We start from the raw sequence: 25998 nt of genomic DNA, 5'->3' as shown, positions 1-25998 counted from the left end.
AAACCGCCAGTATCATTTAGCTGCCTCTTACGTGCCGGCTGTACCCATGCTGTGAGGTTCTGGAGAAGCATCTACCTCTCCTTTTGGAGAGCAGCTGCTCTTTGCCTGCAGCTGGTGGAGCCAGCTCCATCTGGAGAGCAGATCAGAACCCATTAAGCACAGGGGTAGTCGACTGCCTGGAAGTGGAGTTTGCAAGGCAGGGAGGCAGGGACAGGCTTGGCTGCAAATTTTCACCTCTTGTAAAGAAAAGAAAGGGAAAGGAGGGAAAAAACAGCAACCCACACAGCCTATTGAGCAATTGTTCCAGCATAGCCTCTCCAGTCTAATTGACTTGGACACCACAGCTAATTTTCGCTCAGACATCTGTTAGCACACATTAGCGCATGTCATTAGACAGGGAAGCACAGATCAGATGGAGGGGCAGAGCTCAAAGGCCCTACTTTGGGATGCTGGAACAAGGGAGGTGAAAGACAAGAGGGAGATGATGTTTGTGTAGGGCTGGGATAGTTGCATGAAGCTTGGAGTAAAGGGGAAGGATTTGGCTGGCTCGGAGCATTCCCACCAAAGAGTCTCATATGTTCTACCCACTTACCCAAGCACACCCCTTTCCTTTACAGGCATACCACAAAGGCCCTGGTCCTTACTAGCACAGAGGCAATAAAGGCAGAGCTCCCAAGAGGAATCCTACAGTGTATTCTTCCATGTTCTTGCAGCTTGCTGCTTCTTTGGCTGTGGTTAGAGGTCTCAGACATAAAAGGACAAGAGAAAAAGAACACGACCTTTCTCCCCTCACTTCACTCCATCACGGTGTCAGATTGCTCTGGAAATAATCTATATTTCAAGCTTTACAGACATGATGAGTCTTTCCTCTGAAGAAGCAGAGCTATATGAAAGGTACTGCTAGAAGGATGGGGCAGAAAAGAGATCGCATTCAGCAAACCCAATAACCAACAGTCACAAACTTCCTCAGGGCTATTTTGCAGCCTACGAGTGGCTGCAGTTAATTTTTACCACCCTGACACTAACAGGTCAGGGAGTTGATCATTTCAGTCTGCCTGGGTGTGGATGTACACCAGAACCACCACTTAACACAGCCTCATTTATGCAGTAGTGAGAAAATATCTTTTCCTCCTACCCAACTAATTCTCTTTCAGGAGCAATGCAAACCCTTTGTGCCTGCCGGCACTGCAGCAGTATGAAGGAGGTATGTGCTCAAATCCCAGTCGAGCCTACATAAGCAATTCCCCAGCTGAAATCCCACAACACAATGTTCCCATCAGGAGTGGCTGTATGCTGCAGTCAGCATGGATTCTGCAGCATACAGGTGACTCTGCTGGCAGCACACCCTGTCTACACCAGGGCTTTGGAAAGGAGTTATTTGGAGTTACATCTGCTCACATACATGGAAGCAAAGGGAAAGATGAAAAGCAAAATGAAGTTTCTCTGAGCATATTTCTGATTTCCCATTTAAAGTGGGAGTTGCTGTATTGATTTGCTGATGTCTGAAAAAGGGTTGAGCTCATTCCTTCATGTTTTAGCTCCATGAAGGTAATAAAAGAGCTTTTCCTTCCTTTGGGGTTATACTTTGCACAACACATGTGGGGAGCCCTAATAGCTTTGAGGCTTTTACTCCTCAACCAGTTGTGGTGGAAATTAGCCAACAGGCTTCTGGGTTCAGAGGGCTGACAGCCACCACGACCATGCAATATTAATTTCCTTTGAAACAACAAGCCAAAAGTTGATGAAACAGCCTTGTTTTGCTCTAACACACTGCTTGGAAAGAAGGGAGAGGCAGGATTTGTCAACTGAAACTCCATTGCTGGAGTGAAGAGGTCAACATCTATTACAGGGAAGAAAAGATCGAGGTAAGCCTGTCAGTCAGAGGGTGAAAAATGAATGGTCACAATGAGTCTTATCCTCTGTTCACTTGCTTTTGCTTTGGCATAGCTCAGCTGACTTCAGTAGAGTTGCTCCCACACCTTCCCAGGGATCATAGCATCACAACATCATAGAATCAGCTAGGTTGGAAAAGACCTTTAAGATCATCAAGTGCAACCATTATCCCAGGATCGTGCTCTGCCCCACTGACAGGCATGTCATTTCCAATTGAGAGAAGGACCAACATAAACATCCTCATAGCCCTCTGCAGAACCACCCTTCTCATGTAAGCATCTGCCAGCTGAGAAACTCCAGCCCACTAACAAAGCACTGATCAGGGTGGTGGCAAAGGGGAAAACACAAGCCGATAGACCCAGCTCAAAGTGGTGACTCCTTGGAAAATACCAGGCAAACAGCTCTTAGGTCAGCAAACTGCTGCAAAAGGAGGGCAGGGGACTCCAGAGGGAAAATGTGATAAGAGAGCAAGGAGAAGACATGGGAGGAGGCGTGAGGATGCATGAAAGGAGACACAGGAGGGGACAGAGAAGCAGATTAGGAGGATGCACGTGGAACAGGACATGGTTGGGAGCAGCTCTTGTAGGGAGGCACGCCGTGCAGAGGGGTACCTCTGAGGGACTGTGGGGACCCATACTGGAGCAGGGACACCTAAAGACGCTGCAGCACATGAAGGACCCAGGCTAGAGCAGGAAAAGAGTAAGAAGGGAAGAAAAAGGGGAAGAAAAGAGTAAGAAACCAGGAGCATCAGCAAGAAAACATCCTAACAATCCAATCTCCTGTACCCCCAATGTACAGGCAGGGACTGAGGTCAGGACGTGGTCAAAACAGGAAGAGAGGCTTGAAGAGGAAGAGGTGTTGGAGCAAGGCTGAGCCTGGGGAAGCAGTTGGAAAGGGGTTTCTTCCAGCGCCTTATTTCATTGTTTCTCTTCTTTGTTTCTCAATAGCCAAACAAACATCAAAAGTTTGTGTTAATGGGAAGTAAATTAAGTGAATTTCCTGAATTTACCCACAGCAATCTCCAGGCTGGTCTCCAAGAGGCAGGCAGTAGTGACAAGAGGAAACATCCTGTGGCTGCTCAAGGAACAGTAAGGTGAGGAAAAGTCTGGGGTTTGTTCCTCCCCTTTATATTATGCGGCTGGGCACCGTGGCTACCAAAGTCTATGAAGTCCATCATGAAAGGGAACTGAAAATGGTGTTTGTTTTAGTCTGTGCCAGGGGCAGCCTTTATTCTACTGTGTGCCTTCCTACAGCCTGACTGCATGGGCTTCATTATCAGTGCGTATCAAGAACCTCAAAGCATGCTGCAAACATCATCTGTTCAAGCCCTGTAATTCCTGCGCTGGTGAAACACCTAATTATCATCCTAAATATACCCATGGAGAAATTGAGGTATTAATGAGGTAGGGAGGGGGAAAGTGACTTACCATGGGCATTATGAATGATTGACACACCAGGAAGGGTACTCAGCAGCAAAGAACATCCCACCCCAGGTTGTACTCCAGCAGAAAGGAGGGAGGCGGGCGGAAAAATGGACAACAGGAAGTGAGAGAAGGAAAAGGAAGAAATAAATGCAAGACAGAGAAGGAGAGAGCACAGAGAATGAGGAAAGCTGTCAATGGAAAAAAGGGCTGCTTTAGTGTATGCCAAGCAAGAAATGGAAGTGACAGCTGAGCTGCAGAGTGAAAATGCCCCAGACTAAATGGGAAATAGCCAGATCGTCCTTACGTGACTTCCACAGTAGAAAACACTCTGTATTTGGGATGTGTGTAGAGGAGGAAGGAATCCCTCTGACATCTGCATGCCTCAGGGCTTCCCTGAAGGGCATGTTTCCATTGGTAAGGAGAGTGTTTGGGACAGTTGGATAGGATGTTGTGAACAAGGCTTGCAGCGTTCAACCTCCATTAGGAAGTAACAGTTTACTCACCCGCTACCAGTTACCAGGCACCAGGGCTCAATTACACAGGAGACTTTAAGGGAAGGAGCATCCATACATTATCACAGCAAACAAGTCAGCGTGACTTCCTACAAGGGTATCATCCACCCTGGAACCTATTTCACATCTCGTTGGCTATCTGAGTGAGAGCTGATTTTACACGCTCCCTTGTTCCTGTGCCTGGGTGTAAGGTGGAGGAAGACCCCAATTCATTAAAGGAAACAGAGCGAGGTAAAGAGCTGAGCCTCCCCCTGTTAACCTCCTCTGGAAAAGCACATTCCTGCATAGCCAGAAGTCTCCTAGGCAGTGTTTGCATCAGCAAGAGAGGGAAAAGCTCTTTGCTTTTCCTCAGTCTCTCCAGCATTATGGCACAGCAGTGACATCACAGGATCTCATATGGAACTCCCCTCCTGCTTAATTAAACTCTGTGAAATGCAGAGATTTTCTCCACTGCCCTGGTGCATCCAAGGTGATTCTCCTGCCTCTTGCCTCCTCACACTCCCCATGACAGGGGAGTTTCTGGCTGCACAAAACAGACTAGCCCTTCATGCCGTCACATATCATCTCCGTCCTGTCCCATCATCCGAGTAACAGCCTTAAGTACCATTAGCACTGCTTCCCTGCAACATTCCTCCAATGTGATTCTCTCTGGAGATAAAGGATAGAATGGGTCAAAAATAATATACCACAGGGTGGTATTTAGGCTGAAATCAGGAGGAAGCTGGGAATCAGAACTCTTGGTTTCTGCTGCAGTCTTCCAGTTAAGGCAGAAAATTACACCTGCTTGTGCACTGGAGCATTCATTATAGTTCATTACAGCTGCCTGTGATAACATGGGACCACTTCTGAGAACCTGCGAGGCACACACCCAGAGTCTACAAGGCTTCTGCATGCCTTGAGGTCCAGAGAAAACACCCCCACCGATGTTTGGAAAGCCTGACACACAGCACAGGATTGGATCTAGATATCCCAGTAAGTACCGAACACTGGAATGCACTTCCTCTCTACTCCAAGGAGAGCAAAGCCTCCTTTACCTCCTGCCTCCTTTGCACCACTGAGTCAGGCAGTGGTCATTCCAGATCCTGAGGAGTATTTTAGCTTGTTTGCATGCTGCCTGCCACACACATTTTCAGAGAATCATAGAATGGTTTGGGTTGGAAGGGACCTCCAAAGCTCATCTAGTTCCAAACCCCCTGCAATGAGCAGGGACATCTTCATCTAGATTGCCCCAAACCACATCCAGCCTGGCCTTGAATATTTCCAGGGATGGGACATCCGCCACCTCTTTGGGCAACCTGTGACAGTGTTTTACCACCCTCAAAGTAAAGCATTTCTTCCTCAGGTCTAGCCTGATTCTCCCCTTTATTTGCTCTGCTCCTGTCCTTTAGTGATGAGGCCCACAGCTGGCATGGTGGGATGAGCCAGGGACAGCCCAAGTGCCACAAGAGCCCTGTCCTCACCTTCACACTGGTGAGAAGGCAGTGCCAGGTAACAGGAAGACAACAGCAACCAGGAGCTGTTGTGTGTGCTGCTCTTCTGGCCAGCCTGGGTTTGCTCTTCTCCAAATCCCATAGCTCACAGCAGGCGGTGTGCAACCATTATGAGACACGTTATATTGTGTTGCCTTCAGGCACAGAAACTGCCAACAACCAGCTACTTGCTCTGGAGGAACAGGGAGAATGCAACTTCTTTTTCTTTCCTTTTTTTCATGTTTTGCCCTGTGGATGAGGTGCAACCTATTTTTTTTAACCTATTTAAAGGCTTTGAATCTGCCACAGTATTTGACTATCCTCCACAACAGTAGCGTGGAAGTCCCCAGCGGTCCTCTTGGGGCACTACACAGATGAAGGCAAGCCTAACACAAGGAGAGATTTACTTATCTTCTTTATGTTGCTTGTCTGTCAGTATGTAACGGTTATGAGAGCAAAGCCAAATCTGACTGTGCCCTTTGCATCCCAAACAAGGAAGAAATTCATCATCTTGGGTAGTCCAGCTCCAAAGAATAAAGAAACAAGACTAGGAGCTTTGTATCGTCAAACCTCAAAAGATCTGGTTTTACCAAATCCAGATCTCCTAGGGAAGTGGAAACATGCTGTAGGAGCTGCTTGGGATTTTCCTGATCATTCTTGAGACTTACTGCCTCACTTACATATTACTGTATGTAGGGAGCTCCAGTTAAGGGTTTGGTTGACCGTTTGAAATACATCTCTTCTTTTGGCCGTGAGCTGCTGACAGGTCTATTGCCTCAAGAAAGGGGATCTTTCTTAATCTAAAGAGCCCAAACCCTTTCAAACTCAAGACAGAATTACAATCCTAATTTTCACCCTGGCTTTCAGCAATGTAAAAGTCAATCACTGAGTCAAGTCTCAACAGTATGTTAGACTCCCTTCCCTGTGGCGAATGTGCAGTGGAGAAACCCTTGAGGACAGACAACAAGCCAGAGGAAAATGCTTATATTAATTCCTATCATACACATTACATAATACATACACATACATAATTCCTAAATCATACACAGTGCAAGCTGCACCTCTATATAAGATTCCCCCTGATGCATAAATCAGAACAGGTATTTTTAGTGCTCACCCAAAGGAGGACTGCGAGACCCACAAGCACCTCATTAGTGATAGACAGTAATGAGGAAGAATGTGTTTTGTCTTAGGTTATTTGGGAACCCTTAATGCTGATCCAGTTCTCCTCCTGCTTACACAAATATAACCCTATTTGCTTTCCTAGTGACAATCAGAATCAGGCTGTTGGGAGAGGCATAAATATAATTTTCTTAAGAAAACAAACTGGAGTACAACTTACACATAAAGTTTAAGCTGGTGAAGGTGGCAGAGGTAATTCACCTCAGTTAATCTACTCTCCTAAAAGTAGGCATTTAATCAAAGTGCATTTTGTAACCTAACCCTACAGTCAATGAGGAGAGTGATTTTGAGAGGTTCATTCATTCCAAACATTTCCAAGACTGCCTTTTTAGATACTTATTAAAAGGGTACAGTTCAGTGAGATGAGTTCCACCCAAAATTTGCAGTCACATAGCTTGGACTGACAATGTGCTGAGGATGGCAATGCCCTCATCAGGTAGACACAGTCCCATTGAACAGAGTGGCTAAAGCCAGGTGCTGGTATTGTGGTTCATCAACAGTCCCAGACATAGTGAGATGGTGAAACAGATCCAGGGGCCTTATAGGAAACAAGGTCAGAGTCAAGGCTAGAGAGAAGCATTTACTGAAGAAGTAAAAGTGTCTCTTGGTAGGGACGAAGATGGTGAAGCTGTCCAGAAAACTAAACAGGGAACATGACACCTCTAGCACTAACCCAGCATCAACTTTTGTGTTAGTAAAAATATCCAGTGGGGATGTATTTAGTTATACTAATGTCTTTCCACACTAAAAGTAGAGTCGCTGCGAGCATTTTGTATGCAGAGTGACTAATTGGAATAAGCTGTGCAATTTTCAGCTTAAACCAGCTCCTTTGTGTTCAACATCCGCCCAACATCTAATGACACAGTTTATATTTTCATTGAGGATTCAGCATCCGGGTGAAAAAAAGAAAGCTTTATGAGTCTTCATTCTAAGTCAATTACAATTTAAATGTAGGTCGAATGCCAGGGAGCAGAATGGGACCTGCAGCAATTCAGATCTCAAACTTTCATGTACTCTAGAGACAGAAGAATCATTTACACACTTACTCCATCTTCCAGAGCTGGGGGCATTCAGAAAGGCAGGTTTGTTCTCTGCTGCATATCTAATAGTGTTTTGGCTAACTATTCTTTAAAGTTACTGGGGAACGCCTCTTCTATCTTTGCCCTTGAAAGGCTATTTCACAGCTGAATACGTCCCATTCTTGATCTGCCCTTGTTAGTCCTAGCTATGACCTCCATGGAGAAGTACACAACTTCTTTAAATACTTTGAAAGTCTGATAGTTATTTGCAGGGTGCTTTTTGCACCTAGATCAAATCCAGCAAACCCCTAGCCTGGAAGACATCAGGACCAAGTTCTGTGAAGTTGCATTGATAGAAACCATCTCTCAAACGTTACATCTTACAGTGCTTTATCATTTAACCAAGATTCAGAGATCTCCCTCTTTTAAATGTTAGCATATTTGTCTTTGAAGTTCACTACAATTCTACTTGCATTGATCAGTGTCACTGAAGAACAGACAGAGGGAAACCATTGAAGAAAGAAGGGCCAGGATGCAATCACTCGCATGACAAAGTTCCTGGAGAGGCCTGGCAAGCCGCACAGCTATAGCTCACTTAGTTCTGATACTTCTCCACACTAGCATGGACGCATGCATGCACACACGTATGGACGTCATCCACTACCAAAAGTATCACTTCTAGTCTAAAGGACTTTCTTTTTTCTCCCTCTCCACTCCCTCTGCTGCTCATTAAAACTCATCTCTCCCACATATAATGGTGAAGAGTCAGCAGGCTGCCCAGATAGCATTAGCTAATGGGAAGTGACAGCCCGCCACCATTTTCCGAAGGCTTATGTTTTTGATACCTGCCTGTCTTCCAGCCTGACTAATTCTATGGAAGACTTTCATCACAGGGAGATTGACTTCAGGCAGGAGACATTTTGTATCACTGTGAACAAGTGAAATGAAGACATGATGGGGATGGCGAAAATTCACAGGCAGCAAAAGGGAAGGAGAAGAAAAATGATGTATGACAAGAACACTTGCTTTACCGTGGCAGGCAACCCAGTGATTAATCCTCTAATGAACAAATTCACTGAAGAACCTGAACTAGGGCATACTTTGAGACCCTACAAGAAGCACTCTTAATTGGTGATAAACTAAAATACCAGTGAAGTTATGAGAAGCATTTCCCCACTGATTTACAGCCCTCTGGATCCAGTTAAAGTGCTCCTTCCTCCCTCTGCTTACTAGTGCCTCATGAAGTTCATAGGCTGCCTCACAATGACTTCTGGGGACACAGTCTGGAACATCTCTGTACTTGTGTTTTGGCACAGTATTTTTTATTACAGAGATGTGGAAGTAAAAATAAGGTAAAATGTTCACAGCATGGATACCTGTTCATACATACAGAAAGTAAACAGTGCTGTTACTGTATTTCCCTGCTGCGGTGCTGTGCCTCACAGGAGCTTTAGTCTGGGGGACTCACTATTCTCTTTATTTCCCAAGCTCAACAGCTCTCTCGCTGAACTACATTTCTCAAGATCCACTCAGCCTGCTTTCCAGCTGAATGGCAGATCCATCCCAAGAATCGCAGTTTCTTCCCATTCAAGGCTTCTGAGGCTACCAAGAAAAGAAACAGCTATTCATCCAAAAAAAACCTGCATTCCTTCTCTCCCTGCATGGTGTCAAGTGTGCCCCAGTTATGCCTTTCAAACAAATCAGGTCACTCTGCTGTTAGCTCTGTAGTACTGGGTTGGAAAGCTCCTGAGAAGGCATGACTGGACATCTAAGAGCTTTCCATCAGTGGTCTGAGCTTCCACTTCTAGAAGAGGCCAATGGCTGAGTGTATCAGACCCAGGAGGAACATAAGCTACAAAAAAAGGGAGGATTAGCATCCACGACCATTTCCTTTTTCATGTCAAGCACCATGGGTTCATTTTGCCCCTAAGTCCCCTTTACATCCTAAAGAAGTCTTCATGCACCTAAAACTTATGTGTAGCCAAGCCACTGCCCCTTATGGGTAGCTGCAGATCAGAAAGTTCAGTGAGAATGGATACAAGGCTTTTATTTCCCCTGACTTCTTTGTAGACAGATGAACACTATCGTCACTTCCCTTTCACTTGAATGTGCCTGCACTGTGTTTAAGCCTTATATTCTGAGATCCTTCTCTACATCAATTATTCTGCTTTGGCCTACCTGCTGGATACACTGCATTCCCAAGGAGATGCAATGCCTCTCAGACAGACTCTGGCAGATACATATAAGACATTTACCCTTACAGAGCCTTTCCCTCAAGTCTGGTGACGCAGTCAGCAGTCTCACTTTGCCCTCATTAGAGGCTGCTGTGCAGAAGAAACCATCTGATTTTGCAGCCTTCCATCAAGAAACAAAGTATATCATGCATCAAAAGGCGGGATTTGCTTCCTTAAAGAGGGCTATCACTCAGAATGGGCTGTAATGATCTTTGAAGAGGCCCAGTGCCCTGTAGCAGCAATGAAATAAGGAATAACAAAGTGGTTGGGTAGAGTTGCAAAGCTGCAATTCAAATTCAGGTGATGCTGAGCTCTATCTCAGGGACAGTGGTCTGAGCTCATATTGAGATGGGGGAATCAGGGCTAGAGTAGGAGAGAAATTGTATTCCTTTTTATATTACCCAACACTGCTCACTCCTCCCTGCAATCATCCAACGTGCCCTAATTGCTTCAGTATGTCCCTGCAAAACAGAAACTGAGAGTAACTTGGTATAAGGGACATACAAAGACACAGATCTAAGATGTACACGGAAGCAGTCATCCAATAACCATGACCAGCTGTCACAGGCAGCAAAAACCTCCTGGCAGTTGGCAGTGGCAAATCTTCAAATACCCGCTGGTCACTGCTACCCCATTAATTGTGGGCACTTTGCCCAGTCCACATTCCTGAACAGCTTTTTGCTTTTTCTTCCCCCTCTCCCTCACCCGCAGACTTCGAACACAGTTAATAAAAAATTTATCAGGGCAATGAAATAAACAGCAATTTGATTTGATCTGGGAGCCAAAGAGTTTCTGCTGTTCAGGTGCAGACTCCGGAGTTTCTGCAAGGGCTGGCAGAAACGTGCCCACAAAACCCACAGGATTAGAAAAATTAAGATGTAGAAGGTTTTTTTTCCCTTGGTTTTGCAGGGGTTTTATTTCTGTTTTAGTTTCTGTTTGGTGATTTTTTAAGGGAGTGGAAAGGGCTGGCAGACAGACCAGCCAGCAGTGCACTCTTGAGCACCAGGAAGCAGGGTGATACTGTGAAATCCATAGGGAGTAACAGACTTTGCCCCACCAGAGATGGAAATAAGCATGGCAGCACTCAGAACTGATACACAACAGTCACTGCAGCTCCTGGGAACTAGAGATGCAAGTGATTAAGAGTTTCTTTTTCAAATCTGATATAGTTTTCCCTTTGGGAAGAAGAAAGGAGAGAGGAAGAAGCACTTGGGTCTAATCCTAGTGATGTTTCAAAGGAGTTCAAGGACTGGAGAGACAGGGGCAGCATGAAATCCAGGAGAAAAATGGAGAAGCCTGTAATAGTCTGGGATTCAACAGCATTTCTCATCTAGTGAAAAATTAAGCCTGTGCCTCGGGGCTTTGCTGGGCTGGTGGCTCTGGGAAAAGGATTTTTTAAGGGTAGTCCCTTACCCTTTGGTTCAGTGGGAAACAGCAGGCAAAAGTATCCAGAGAAGGAGATGGCAACATTCCTCTGGGAGGGCTTGCACAGATTCACGTCAGGCTTAAAGCTGGAGGGGAATGCAGCTGCCCATTGCGACACGTAAGTACGTCAGGGATTATAACCAAAAGTGTTATCCAGTGTAGAATAGATTACAGACTAAATGAAAGGGTATTGTTAGACTATTTGAGGTCACACAGTCCAGATTATGGCAAGAGGAAGAGTCAAGGTCAGTCAATGCTGCTGAGGAGACAGTATTGGATTGTGGGTAATGCTGGAGTCTTTAGAACTAGTCTCTTACAGTTTCATCTTTCCTGCATAGACATACCAGGTAGATTTATATAACCAAATTTTAGACATTGAAAAGCTTGCTGAATAAATCTGTGTAAATCTTCCTGGAATCCAAACAGAGAAACAAGTACTTCGGAGGATGATCCATCACATTATCTCAAGGCAGACAGCAGAAAGAGTAAGATGCCAACTTCTCCCAACAGACTACAAATGAGGGCCAGCTGACTAGCTTAGATTTGTGCTACTAACACTTAGATGTCTAAGATTAAGTGTGATGAATCTCACCTGTAGGATACCACTTCTGTTTGCATGACGAAGTGTCCATACAGGGAAGAGTTGCGACACCTTAACAGAGTTACACTTAAGAGACTAAGTGACAGAGATGTATGTATCTGGACTTGTATTTTAGTCCTGCCTCTGATAGGACACCTGTGCAATTTATCTAGCAGAACCATGTGCACACACCGGATTTGTTAAAATGAGGCAAACCTTTTATGACCTTAGATGGCTTTGTCTATACTGTCAATGTGGTTTGTTCTGTTTTGCTCCAGAGAGCAAACCACAGCTTCTTAGTTTTGCTCACTCCATGCACACAAACACGAGGTTACTCCCAGGCTCTTTCCTGGAATGAACTAGTGCATCCCGTCTCAGAGGAGGAGCAGGCACAGCTGACACTAACAGCCCATTCCAGACACACAAACAATGCCAAGTTCATCTTCTTCAACCTGTGAAAGTCCTCCAACACCAACTCCACAGGCTTTTAAACTCCTCCATGTACTCTCATACCATTTAACACACACTCTTGGCATCAGGTTATAAGAACACCAGTTTGCCAAAGTGTGTCCCAGCCTTTACATTATTTCAGGCACTTTTAACCGGAAAACATAACAAATCATTCAACCAAAAGAGAAGCATCTCTCCGGGCCAGAGGGAAGCCACAGGGAAACCACAGGGAGCATGTAGAAGACCAGGCTCCCTACCAATGCCCACTGCAGTGTGGACACTATTTGTCTGTTTCAAAAGGCAGTACCACGGCATCATAGAATCAACTAGCTTGGAAAAGACCCTTAAAACAAAGTCCAACCATTACCCCAGGACAGCATGAACATGAGCCGGTCTATGCCATCTAAGCTTTCTTTGATACTATCCACCGAGGAGGTATAGGCATAACCAAGGTGTCAACCTCAATTGGTTCACAAGCTTTACACAGCTGCTAAGTATTCTTCTGGAACACAGGCATGCCATGAACTATGTGAAACATTCACACTAGGTTAATGAGGGGTGGTCTCTCTATGAACTTTTGTTCTTAACCTCTTTTCAGCAGGTCATCAAGTGGATTAACCTCTCAGGTAAAATTGTGACTTGGGAGCTCTATGCATTCATAATCCCCAAATCATTGTTGGATCTGTATAGTCAAGGTCATAAGGCTTCTACCTTGCAAAGTCTGTTCTGTGGTTATTTGGTGAAATTTATCCCACTTCATTTCAAAGCTTTTTTTTTTTCACATTCAAAACAGGAACGTGCCCACAAGTCACGTTTCCATCAGTCTAACAAGGGGACAATCAGTTTGAAGAGACTCTCCAGACTACAGCTGCTGATGCAGCACCTGCGTGAGGGCCATGCAGAATTCAGGTTTAGGATCTTGCTTCTTGGCTCCTCTTCATTTGAAAGGCTCTTTGTGTGTTCTACTTTGCCTGTCTGAACTTAACACATTAATGGACATACTCGCTGGATATCAAAGCTGAGAGCTGAACATCCAAGTTAACAAAACAAGAGTAGATGTCCCACTCAATCACTAACTCAGAGTTTAATTTACAGTCCTCTAGTCCTTAAATACACCTCCTTCTGGTGACATAGCCCAAACAATTTTGTCAATGCATCCAGCAGCCAGGTCGTGACTGCTCTTCCAGTCAGAGCTCTACTAACCTCTCTTATGCCCAAGTCAACCATGGCCAAATGCCCCAGGCCCACCACATCAGCTGTACTTGTGCATAGCTGAGTATCCATAGGCCAGGATGCTGTGAAAACAAACTCACTGGTCTTGTAGCCTGAGTGGCTCATAAGCTGAAGGCACCCAAAAGTGAGATGCCATTACGTTAAAATCACTGCAGCTTCAGAGTCCCTTCCTCACACATCCAAAGGGAGTGCCTCCTTACCTTATTAAAGGCAAATGGCTTTTCTTATACTGCTGACAGAGAAGACTCAGAAAGGAATAAAGAAGATAATAGGCTGCCAGAGGCCCAATTTACGCACCCCAAAATTAATGACTCATTCCAATTAAATTATTTGCCCTAAATTAAAACTTATCACCAAAATCCAATTCTCATTTCATTAAAGAGGACCTCCCTAGTTATCAGTTTTTTTCTTCCACGGATTTCTTTTCTTTTAAAGGTAACCTTCATGGAATGGGAAACAAAAATGTAGTTGCATTTGTTTGAGGAGCACCAAAGGTCTTCTTTTTTAAGACCTGTTCCTCGTTCTTATATGTGCCCACATAATGAATTAAGATGCTAGGCTAAGCAGAGCCTTGGGCAACATGATCTAGTGTAAGGCGTCCCTGCCCATGGCAGGGGGCTTGAGCTAGATGATCTTAAGGTCCTTTCCAGCCCCAACCATTCTATGATTCTATGTTCCCAGAAAATTCTCTGGAAGACCAGAGAAGTACAAGAGCATGCTGTCAAGTAGAAGATGTAAGGGGAATCTAACACATGAAGAAGGAGGTAATTTTAAAAGTAGTATTGCCCAAGCCTCAGCAGCCTTTTGACATCAGAACCAAGAAAGCTTGCAACTCATTTTTGAGGATCTCCAAAGGGCTTTCAGCAAAAGACAAGCAAACAAAAGATGGTACTCCTAATGCGTCGGAAAACCAAACTGATCTTTTCATTGCATTCTTATACCTTCACACTCCACTACTACTTCTCACACAGGGCTTGGTTCCTCCCACCACAGGTCTGCCCGCTGACACCCTGAGCTCTGAGAGACCCAGCGATGCCAATAAGAGTGGCCATGTACTCTCACTCCCTTAGCCAACCTTTGTCTCTTTCCAGGAACAACCTTCCTTCTTTTTGCTGTTGAAGATTAACACTCTTAAACCTAATATTTGCTTTTTTTTTAAAAGGCATTTTCAAAAGCTGTAGTTGGGTTTTGAGAAAGTGCTCCTTGTCTGAATACTCTGTAAATGGAAGCCATATGTCGAAGTATCTGCTGCTTTTTTGTCTATTTTGTTGTGTGCACATTTGGCAAGTTATTTTTTCCTCCTTAACTATCACATTTCAGGCTTTATTAAACCAAGCTGCTATTCTGTTATTTTGGAGGGCTTTTTTTTTTTTTCCTTTCCCAAGCAACCAACTACTGACATTTCAGCAGCTCTACAGCAAATGTGATATTAAGTCATTACTTTTTCCGACTGTTTCTTCACTTTCTGGTGAGTAAGGAGCTGCTACCGGGATAGCAATTCCAGTGTTTCTAAAGATAAAAAGAAGAGCTGGAGCTCTGAAAAAAGCCATCAAAATCCAAACCCTGAAAACCTATTACTTAATGCAATTTATCATTTGTTGTTTTTTGTGGAAAGCAGCTGGAGGCTCAGTCTATAAGGCATAGCATGTATATACACCAGAAAGACAGACTATGGATCCGTTCAGGAGTGATGAGGGCCAGCAACTGGATAGACACAAATCATAGGGACACACGGTTACCGCAGGGTTCAATATGCACCATGCAGATACAGGAAGCACAGCACAGAGCCCATGCCTACCTGCCTTTCTCCACTCTTCAAATCCTCAACTTACTTGTAAAAAGGCCAGGTTGGATGAGGCCTTGGGTGACATGGTTTAGTGTGAGGTGTCCCTGCCCATGGCGGGGGGATTGGAACTAGATGTTCTTAAGGGCCTTTCCAACCCTGACTATTCTATGATTCTATGATTTTAAAAATACTATCTCCTCGTTCCACTTCCTGACACGCCAATTTCTTTCTTTCTGTAATTAATTCCTATAAAATAGCAAAAGGGAAAGCTTTTAAAGTAGGAAATAAATTTGCTTCTTTCTACAAGTCTTGATGTTGTTTTTGAGCTCCTGGCTCAATTTAGGTTTATTTTAAAATCTGTTTCTAGCCAATTCCAATTTCAGTCGAAATCTTGGCTCCAATGACGCAAAATTCCCTTTAATTTCAGTGGAATCAAGATTTTGATCCAGGTTCTCATCCATTAGCACACAGCTATGATGAGTGTAGACAGTGACACTGCAGCCAAAACCACAGAACATGAGCTGATGGACTCCAGGAATCTGGAATTTCATCCCATATGGAGTTTTGAGCATGGCAGATTTGCAGTATTGACTCCACTGGCACCAGTGAAATAAGAAAAAACAGACAAAAGGAACACGCTGTTCCATGGATGCTGGAATTAGCAAGGCTTGGTTTACTGCAGCTACGTGTCCCAGGTCCTGATGCTTCATACCTTAGAAAACCTTGTAAGCTCTTCACCAGTTTTAGTCAAGGTGACACTGGCTAGTTGGTATGCATGTGGCTCCAAACCAACCTGCAACCATACAGCCTTTTACACATCCCATTGGAAAGGGGTGCACGAGGAGACTGGGGTCCACTAGTGAGAATATGAGGGAAAGGAGCTCTTACTGGGGCAAGGTCATGGCAGGTATGAGGGGTGCTGGAGTGAACTGACCAAAGCAGTGCCAAGCAGAAGGGCAGCCAAACATCATAACCATACAAATAAATCCATACACACTTTGTTTCCTTAGGAAGCCAAGCTACTCCCAGTATTTCTAAGGTCTGGGTATAATAAAAGCTCAAGCGAGTGAACTGCAAACCTGGCTAACCTCAGCCCGGCAGTATTTCTTTCAAATGAAAAGAAGAAAATAAAATGGACAGTAAAGATAGGCAAAAGGTTGATCTGAGACAGAGAAATGTGGAGCATGGTTAACCTCAGCTTTCATCCGTACTGCGAAGAAAAAGACAAGCTGATCCTAAAGTTTCTAGTGGAGACCAGCTATAAATCTTTTCTCATTATTTTGGGTTAGAAATCCAAAGCTTCAGATAAGATCTAAAAAAAAAAAAAAAAACCCAATGCATTTTTTCTCATTTTCAAGCTACTCAGCAGCTAAAGACCTGCTATGGACAATGAGTAAGATCATTATTCCTGTATATCCTAGTACTTCTTTTCTGCAAAGTGATCTCAAGAGGTGGTAGCAAAAAATTGTTCCTCACTTACAAGACACTGGACATATCTGAAAGGGGCCTACAAGGATGCTGGAGAGGGACTCTTCATCAGGGACTGTAACAATAGAACAACAGCTGATGGGTTCAAACTAAAACAAGGGAAGTTCAGGTTAGATATAAGGAAGAAGTTCTTTACTGTGAGGGTGGTGAGGCACTGGCACAGGTTGCCCAGAGAAGTGGTAAATGCTCCATCCCCAGCAGTGTTCAAGGCCACGTTGGACAGAGCCTTAGGTGACATGGTTTAGTGTGAGTTGTCCCTGCCCGTGGCAGGGGGCTGGAACTGCGTGACCTTAAGGTCCTTTCCAACCCAAAGCTTTCTATGGTTCTATGGAGAGAGCAAGCAATGAGAACCAATGACTTAGGATGTCCAAGGGGCTATATCCTGTTGTAGGTAAATTGGGTCAAATCTCAAGGCTTGCAACAGGTCAAGGCAATTCTGTTGTGCTTCCATGGCCACTGCATTTTCAGCAGTAGGAGCAGGAACACACTTGGCTTTATAACTAATGGCTATTTGTAATCTCTCAAGGGTCAGCAGACTTGGTGGTGGGACTACGTTCTTGCTGTGTTTGGAGCTGAGAGCAGTATATTGTCCCCACTCCACCGTCTTACAGTCCAGGCTAAGACCTGGTACAGTCAACTGAGACAATCACAGTGAGAAATAACAAGGCAAACACTTTCGTAGCACTGGCCTGAATCTGGATCACACAAAATCAGCTGGTGCTACTCTAAAGAGACACTCGAGCTAAGCTGATTTATATCACTATGGAGTTGGGTTATCAAATCAGGATCCTTCCTCCTAGCCATAGAAAAACGTTCTGTGTCTTTTATGTGCTACTTCTTTCTCTAAAATGAGTAAGCATTTTTTGAAGTATTCTGTTTTTGTCTCCTGCCTTGCACCTGCAACGCAAGCACCAAAATACTTCCAGAAAAACCTCCTGATTTATGCACTAAGTGCTGAGATCCAACCTATATAACACAGCCAAACCCTATACTGCATAGTAATATCCCAGCCATGCCTGAAGATAGGAAAACAGAAGAGGCATCAGGACACTACAGGGAGGCCATAAAAATACTAGATGGGGAGTGTCAGGAAGTTTCTTGGAAACACCAGGTGCAGTTTCCTGCAATTTATGAGTTTGGGCAAAACAAAGCAGCTCAGAAAACCTAGAAAGACTGTCACCAATACCACTGTGTGCTGGAAATCCTGGAATTATTTTGCTGGTAGGAAACTGCAGCCCGTGGTAACAGCAGAAGGGGGGTAGCAAGATCTACCATGCTTCAGTTCCCCAGGATGATTCCCTGCTCTCTCAGCTTATTTTCTCCATCAAACTGATCTGCTGTCACTTCCTTCTGAGCCCGCTGTTCCTGTTTCTCTTGGTCCCCATAGTAATCTGAATTTACCTCCTCCTTCCTATCTTTTCTTCTTCTCCCTCACCGCTCCCAGCAAAATGACCTCTTTTCTTCCTCCAAGAAAATTCATACTCCCATGTTATCTCATTATTCTTTGCAACAGCATGCCAGATTCAGTGTCATTTTCCCATTGGGACTATGTCCTGAAAAAGACAAAGGGGTCTGTGCTCGGTCTTACCTACTGCAGACTCTATGGAATTGAAAGCACTACAGTGTTAGCGCTCAGAAAGATCCCTCCAAGTTCTGGGCTCCGCGCCGACAAAGCAAGGAAGCAAACAACATCTAACTCCCACATCCTTATTGTCTGGCTCAGCAAAGGAAAAGCAGCTTCAGCTCTCTTCAAACCGCTCTGCTTGCAGTGCTGGCTGAAGAGATGGAAGGCCAGGAATGCTAGAGGAAGAAGGGCTCCCACCACAGCTCAGCTGAGCTCATAATCAGCCCACCTCTGGTGTCCCAGCAACCCACTACAAGCACTAACAGCTCCCAACCCTGTACTCTGGTAGGGAATAAACTCCAGTGGAGATTGACAGAAAAGGATCTGGAAAGACTAAAAGGATGCATGGCACCATATGGACTGTTCACCTTAGGCTTCCCGTTACAGCCAATGGAGGGACACTGACATTGTGTCTGATGAGTTCTGAATTACTGCTTCAGCATAAGCTGTAACTAACGACAAAGGGAGTCCAAGGTGACCCACTCCAGTGGTAACACCTACATTTGGTTGGATGAACCCCTCTTTGGTTTGGCTAGGGTCCCAGGCTGATGACCAGCAGAAGTTACCTCCACCTGATGTGTGACTTCATGCTCGTATAAAACACGCTCATGTTCCTTGCTGCAGTTCTGCTCAGAAAGCCTTTTCACAGTCATAATCTTTCCCCATCTCTGTCCTCAGCAATGAGGGCAAAGAGCTGAGTGGATGGTGGTAAATCCCTTCCTTCCCCAGCCCTAGACCCAGCTCTTATAAGGGGCTCACTGGCAGAGCACTGCTTACACAGGGGAAGCCAGGCTGGCTTCAGCTGCCTTCCTGGGTAAACAATTTCTCTCTGCAGTGTTTTACCAGTCACCAGCACAAAGTCCTTTAATTTCAAGGGAGGGGACTGAGAGGGGGCACAGCTAATCTACCACATAGAGTTAATAACAAATTTTCTATGGTTAAATCCCAGCAACAAGTACATCTTTATACCACTTTGAAACAATGCATGGTCAGTCTGAACCTTTGCAAGCAAGGAGCTCTACAAAAGCAATTCATAACGGAGAAAGGCTACACCCTGTGGTTCTTTTCATACACGAATGCCTATCAGTTTGAAAGAAAACTGTAGGATTTGGCCTTTAGCTGCTATGCATTTGACTTGGAGTTTGTGATTAGGGCTGGGCAGTAAACAAGAATTCCTCTTTGTGAAAATTTGCTGCTGACGGTTCCAAATTTGATTTCATTTTGCCAAAATCACAAAGCCCTTTTGATTTTTGTTTCTTGTCATGAAATAAACATTAAAGCAAGGGAGAGCCCACATCTTTTGAACAGCCAATAACTGGTAATCACAAGAAATGTTAGTGAGCCTGCAGGATTCCCAGGGTCTGAGCACAAACGCAAACCTGAGTTCTTCATACCTCAGCTGAATGCTGTATCTTTTAGATAGGCTGTGGCAATGCTGTACCTTTTTCTCTTCCCGATTTTGACTAGAAAAAGCACCTCAGACCTGTAAAACCTTCCCTATTAAATTTTAATCAAAGCCCAAACCAGTGAAATGCTTTAGTTTCGCTGAAAAGTTCCCAACCATCTCCATTCACAATGCTGCCTTGCTGTAAAGGCTCTGGCCTGCAAATACAGCAACCATCTGCTTGCTCCTAGTTGAAAGAGTTATTCCTTTAGCCTGACTTGAACAGGCCTAAGACTTTATTGCAGAAACCTTTTAAACCCAATGCCTGCTAAAATCACTGTGCCTTTTGTGCCTGTGACCCTGATGAGACAAATAAGGGGGTTGAAACTAGATGATCTTAAGGTCCTTTTCAACCCCAAACATTCTGTGATTCTATGACTGTAGGGATTTCTCCACTGATATTTAATACCTGAGAACGGCTTGAAGATATAGCTCTAAAAGAATAACCCAAGGTAATGCTGGGAAAGGAACAGCCACCACATCCTCATTACGACTGATTCTCCTGGAAAAGTTACTCAACATACTGGAATGAGCAATTAAACATCTAATTTATAAGCATAATAATACAGTAAAAAAAAAAAAATAAGCAATGTTCTTTTGGTAAGCACATATCATGTCATCCCAGCCTCATTCCCCTTTTTTTTTTGTAGGATATCTGACATAAAAGATAATGCAGAACCAGTATGTATGATGATGTAATATATTTTGACTTCAGAAGGTCGAACAGTCTCTTGAACAAGCTAAGAGAATATGGAGGATGTTAAATCACCATCAGGATGCTTCAAATAGCTGCAACCACTAGACTGCTATCCACCAGGGATGGAGTTTTTAGTGGGTTGCTACCACAGTCCACTTTTGTGCTCTGATCTCTTCAATACTTTAATTAACACCTTCATAATGGAACGGAAAGAAGGCACCTGACTTTTGTTGATGACACCAAGTTAGGGGCATGTGCAAGTTCTTTGGAGACCAGGGTCTCCAATGGTCTTCATGGAGAAACCAACCAGATGGCATCCAACTACAGCGAACACGAAGTGCTATGCTCTGGAAGAAGGGTGGGAAACAACTAATGCCTACATACAGGAGTGGGGAATGAGCTACAGACTGTGCTGCAAACCAGTAAGAGAGGCTTAGAAAACAGCAGAGAGAATGAATAAGCAAAAGCAATGAGGCACCCATAAAAAAAGGGTAAATCTCATCTCATTCTGGGGTTAGGTAAGTGAAGTATGATACACGAAACACACTTGGTACTTTTATCTGCACAACTTAATCCTAAACTGGAACTCTTGCTTTGGTTTGGACAGTACACTTAAGGAAACACGTAGACAAACCAGACATTAGTGAAATACACATGACATAAGGGTTGGAAAATATGACCTGCGAGAAGCAGTGAGACTGTTAAGATGGAGTACAGAGGTCTGCAACACAAGGATTAATGGGCTTCTAGCAGATAAAAGGTAGTTTTGAGTAAAAGGAGAAATTACCACCACGTGTCTTTGAAGGACCAGAAATAATTGGCAGCAAAATCAATTTGGATCATAAAAGCTTTCCAAGTCAAAGTGAGTATAATAATGGCCATGCACTGGTTGCACAGGCACAGGGTGTCTTCAAAGAATACATGTTAGTGGCAGCTACTGTATAGCTGATCTTGTCTGACTGCATGGAGAAGAGCCAGATTATCTCTTATGGGTCCTTCCAGCTCTTTGCTACTCCGACCAGATGCCAACAGAAATATCTGGGGTAGTAAACAGAAAGATTCACTAATAGCCATTACACCCCCACTGAAGCAACACAAAATGCTTTTTGAGTGAGGTGGTGATTGAAAGCGGCCTCTTCATGCATTCACCCCAGCGCAGAGAGCGCAGTACAAGCATCTGGTAACAACTGAGCTGAGCAGAAACAGATGCTTCCAATCCAATCTACCATGCAAGCAGTGGGTCAGAAAGACAGAATAGATGGCCATAGGATGCCTACTTCTACCAGTGGAGTTGGCTTTAAGTTTAGAAAGGAGGGAAGACTTATGAAGAAGACTTTTTTGTTGTTCTTTCACTGCCCCTCTTTTAGAACTCTGCAATATGTTTCACCTGAGAGTAGACATACATACTTCAGAGAGGAAAGGAGCAGGCTAAGTTGTCTGTGCAGAGGTGGGTGCTGGCAGACAAGGTAGAATTGGCTCTTCCCTTGAAAATATAGAAGGGCACGGGCACACACATTAGAGAGGTGATGGCCCTCTTTCTGAGACATGCTGCTGCAGCTCTGACCAGCAGTGTTCAGTGAGCAGAGCTCACCCCAGGGAAAGCTGATTTTCTCAAGGGAGGAAAGGACCTGCTCCTACAATGCAGCTCCATTAGCCTGCAGTGATCTCAGGATATACCAAAGCCCATCTATTTCAGCTGGCACTGTGGACATGGAAGTGGTCTTCTCTGATTAAAAGGGCTCCGGCATCACTCTAGTACCTTCCTACCTGTTTGTTAGTCTCTGCTATAGCTATCCCATTGTTTCTAGGGGTAACAGGGGCTGGGTTTTCACACTGGCTATATATACAGATAAGGGAGTTCCACTGGGGGAGATTAAGGACTTGCCTTTGGCACGCAGCACAGTGGGGAGCAGAAATACGTGTGACAGTGCTAACTGAGCAGAACAAGAAGCCCCCTGTTGCTGCCAGGGCATGAGCACTATCATTGCAGGATCTTTCACTAACAAATCCAGGCATCACCAATGTGTGCAAGGCTAGCAAGGAGTCTCTGACCTTGCTTTGGTTTCCCTGGGCTTGTTCATAGAGAATCATTGACCATCATTGCAAGAATCCTCCTGCCAGATTACCAGGCGCACCCGTTGACCACCCTGTTATTTAATCTTTTCAGGAGGTGTATTTTCTTTTTCTTCCTTTACTTCTACATTTGGGATGACCAGAGCTTCACACAGACAATGATTTTAAATGTATGAACACAAAAAGAAGTAAATAAAATGCATTGAATAAATACAACTAAAAAGATTAAACTCAATATCCAAACTCCTTTCATTTTTACTAGCGGCAGGCTATTTTTCAGGCAGACAACCTCCAAATCTGAGAATAATAATAATCAATATGAGAAAATAATAGTCAGAGAGAAAAAAAGATTATTTTCTAACAGATACTATTCTGTAACAAATTAGTTTTATTAGTTCAGGTTATTTTTAAAGCATGGTTTTAAAATGATGAGTATAACCCTTCCAAATGGAAAAGGATTTTGTAGTTATTATATTCTGCTTGGGTTTTTTGTTTTTACCAGATTAAATTTAATTTTGGGAAAATCAAGGCTCTGAGTTTCACCTAATTACAGGGTTACAGGACCTGGCGCTTTAAAAGGAAGCACGATGTTGCAATGGGTTTGTTCTTAAATCTGTGGTGGGCATTAGAAAAAAGATTATCCACAGGTACCTTGTTTACAGGCACCTAGAGTTTAGGTGTGCCAAAACCTGTATTTTCTCATCCTCAGAAAGGTGGCAGTCTTTCAGAGCTGGACACCCACATGTTTAGGTGAAAGCTAAGGCACAGAACCCAATTTTCCTGCTTAGGCCCATGCCTAATAGGCACAAATGGAATTAATAATACATGTGCATGGCTGTAAAATTAATTTGTACCTATGTTTTTCTTGGCAGGTAAATGAAAATGGTGTGCTGTCAGATTTTACTAGCAATAAAACACCTACAGCCAGTTAGCTATGCAGCAAGGCAGGGTACGCCTCCAGGGCTGGTGAGTGCATTGCATGCTCCAGCAAACACTCAGCCAAGCCGAGCTGCTATTCACGTTGCTGGGGGAGGATTTTGTGCAAGAAAACTAAGCAGGAGCTTTCTGTCTTACTAAACTCACATGTTAAGCATCACCTCTGACCATACATCCAGACTTCACCTTGCAGAGAAACACTCTAAAGCTTGCCAAGTGGTACCAGCAAGAGTCCCTTCATGCATGCATTTATATCCAGAGAGATTCAAACTCTTGTTGGGGAACGTAAAAATCTGCAGCATTTGGGGTTACCAGACAAAGCAGAAGAAACAACAAACTCCTGCCTGAATGATAATGTAGAAGCTGAATATATCTGTAATATGTATCAAACACATTCATACACAACTATCTATCTAAGCTGCTCTATAAATATTTTAGATAAATAGGCAGATAGACAGAATGGTGTGAAGATTAAAAGCAAAACAAACCAAAGCTGAGTAAATTCACTCATTTGGTATTCTGGTCTGGACAGGATGGAACAAACAAACTTCATAATGCCCTTACCAGTATTGGTGATCTCCTTAGTGTGTTTACTCTGTTATACCATGAAAGGATACTGACTTTGGGGTTTCTCTAAGATAGATACAGATCCCTCCACCCCTTGTGCCTTGCTTTTTGTTTCTCTTCTCAGCCATGTTGCTTACCTTGCACGATCAAGTAAACCTGGGAAGTCTTGGGGTGATGCTGTGTCTGCACTGAACACGTATAGGACCCCTCATCATAGACATCCACTTTCTGGATCCGCAGGCTGTATTCCAGGGGGTTTCTCTTCTCCAGCTCTACTCTAGGGTCCAGAGACCACTTGTCCTCTCCAGCAAAAATGATGCCAGAACGGTTTAACCAGGCCACCTTGGAGCTTCTGTCTTCTACATAACACCTGCAGAGGACAAGAAAGACGAGCGGGAGATTAGCAAACCTCTCCATCATCTCCATTTTGTCCTTTCCATTTACTGCTTTGCTCAGAAACTTCACAGTACACTCGTGCCTTGCCAGAGAACCACATCATCTCCTCACCATTGCTGCCTCATGGTCATGTATTTCACAGTGGTTTTTGGAAGGGTTTCAGAAACGTTTGGTCCATAGGATTTGTAGCCTACACCTGCATCAAAAAGGACTTTGGAAGACTACAAGAGATCCTGGTCACTAAATCCCTTCTAACCCTGCCAATGGGAAAGGTCAGAAGGAGTTCTTCCCATGCTTCTCCTTCACCTTCAAGTATACAAGAGTGTTATTTCCCAGACCCCTGCCAAGCCTGGAGGGCAAAGGTTCAGAGCTGTGTCAGCTAGAGGGCACAGCCACTCCATCCCTCAGTTTCAGCGGCACAAGGGGAAGGAGCTCTAGTGTATGTCCCCTCTCCATCCCCCTAGCAAGAAACAGCTTTGTTGAAAAGGAGATTCACTCCACCAACACCACCCTCCTAACACACACACGCAGAGTCTTGCCAATGCACATCTGCCCACTTGTGCAGGCAAGTGCAGATTTCAGGGTGTAAAGGAGAGGCTTCAGGGGTGTCACTGCCATCCCTTTGACACATGCAGCATGTCCTGGCAACATCCTAGTTGAGACAGGAGAGGAGGAATGACAGCAAGGGGCAGCAGGCAGAGGAGCAGCACCAGGACCAGCAACGGCCATGGCCCTGATTGCCAGCCTCTACCAGGCAGAGGGCAGACTAACCCAATTGGAACTGCATGACAAGCATTTTGTTCCTTAACAGAAGGTGCTGTGAAGACAAATGCATTTTGGTAGAAGGCACCTGCTCTGTACCACTTCCCACCTCCAGAAGGTGGCTTTCACAGAAGAGACGAAGAGATGCCAATGAGAGGTCTAAGGCTGAAGAAGACACGGGGACATAACTCCTCTTTCACCCTGGCAGCCATACCCATCAAGGCCAGGCTCAGACAGGCTGAGAGGGTTTGCCCTGCAGCAGCACAAACCATGTTTGCTCTGCGGATAAAGAGGGAAGCTTAGCCTACAGAGCTGTTGCTCCTTCACCTCTCAGAGCTCTGCCCACAACCTACCAGCATCCAAATAATCCGGCACCTCTCCTCCTAGCTAATCATGCATGCGGTGTGCTTGCAAGAGCAAAGAGAGAGGATAAAGATTGTTGCTTCAAGATAAGACAAGTATTTGACAGTAGGCTTTCATACAGCCTCTTAGCACGGGTCAGACATTTTCCAAGTTCCTCTGAATGCATTTCATTCATGCTGTGCTGCAGCTGCCGTCCCTTGCGACATGACCTGACATGACCCTACCATTACAGTCAGCAGTTCTCACCTCCTCCCTTTGGCATGCCCATGGTTGCTCCCCGAGCTCTTCTGGGGTTACCTGTGGGCAGGAGGGAAGCCAGGCTGTGTGGACATCAATGGACGGCATGCCATGCTGCTAGGCAAGCTGGAAGCAGCTCTGATACGACAAACCTCTGCTTTACAGAGCAGTCCAAAAGGCCCAGTCAGCACTGGCACCATCCAA

At 44.5% G+C, this 25998-nt stretch overlaps 1 protein-coding gene across 2 annotated transcripts in view; it reads right to left on the bottom strand.

Moving 5' to 3' along the window:
- Nucleotides 1-25998, bottom strand: part of LSAMP (limbic system associated membrane protein) — a gene marked incomplete at its 5' end in the record, with an annotated part of 299786 nt that overhangs the window by 132680 nt on the left and 141108 nt on the right. For both annotated transcript variants that reach the window (XM_080613825.1, XM_080613826.1), the window contains one exon: nt 24174-24406. In XM_080613825.1, coding sequence (XP_080469951.1) covers nt 24174-24406 — 233 coding nt within the window. The remainder of the gene's footprint in view (nt 1-24173; nt 24407-25998) is intronic.

The sequence above is a fragment of the Psittacula echo genome (assembly GCF_963264785.1).
Source record: "Psittacula echo genome assembly, chromosome: 3".
Lineage (NCBI taxonomy): Eukaryota > Metazoa > Chordata > Aves > Psittaciformes > Psittacidae > Psittacula > Psittacula echo.
The sequence above is the reverse complement of the archived record's forward strand: the minus strand, read 5'-3'. Positions and strand labels throughout refer to the sequence as shown.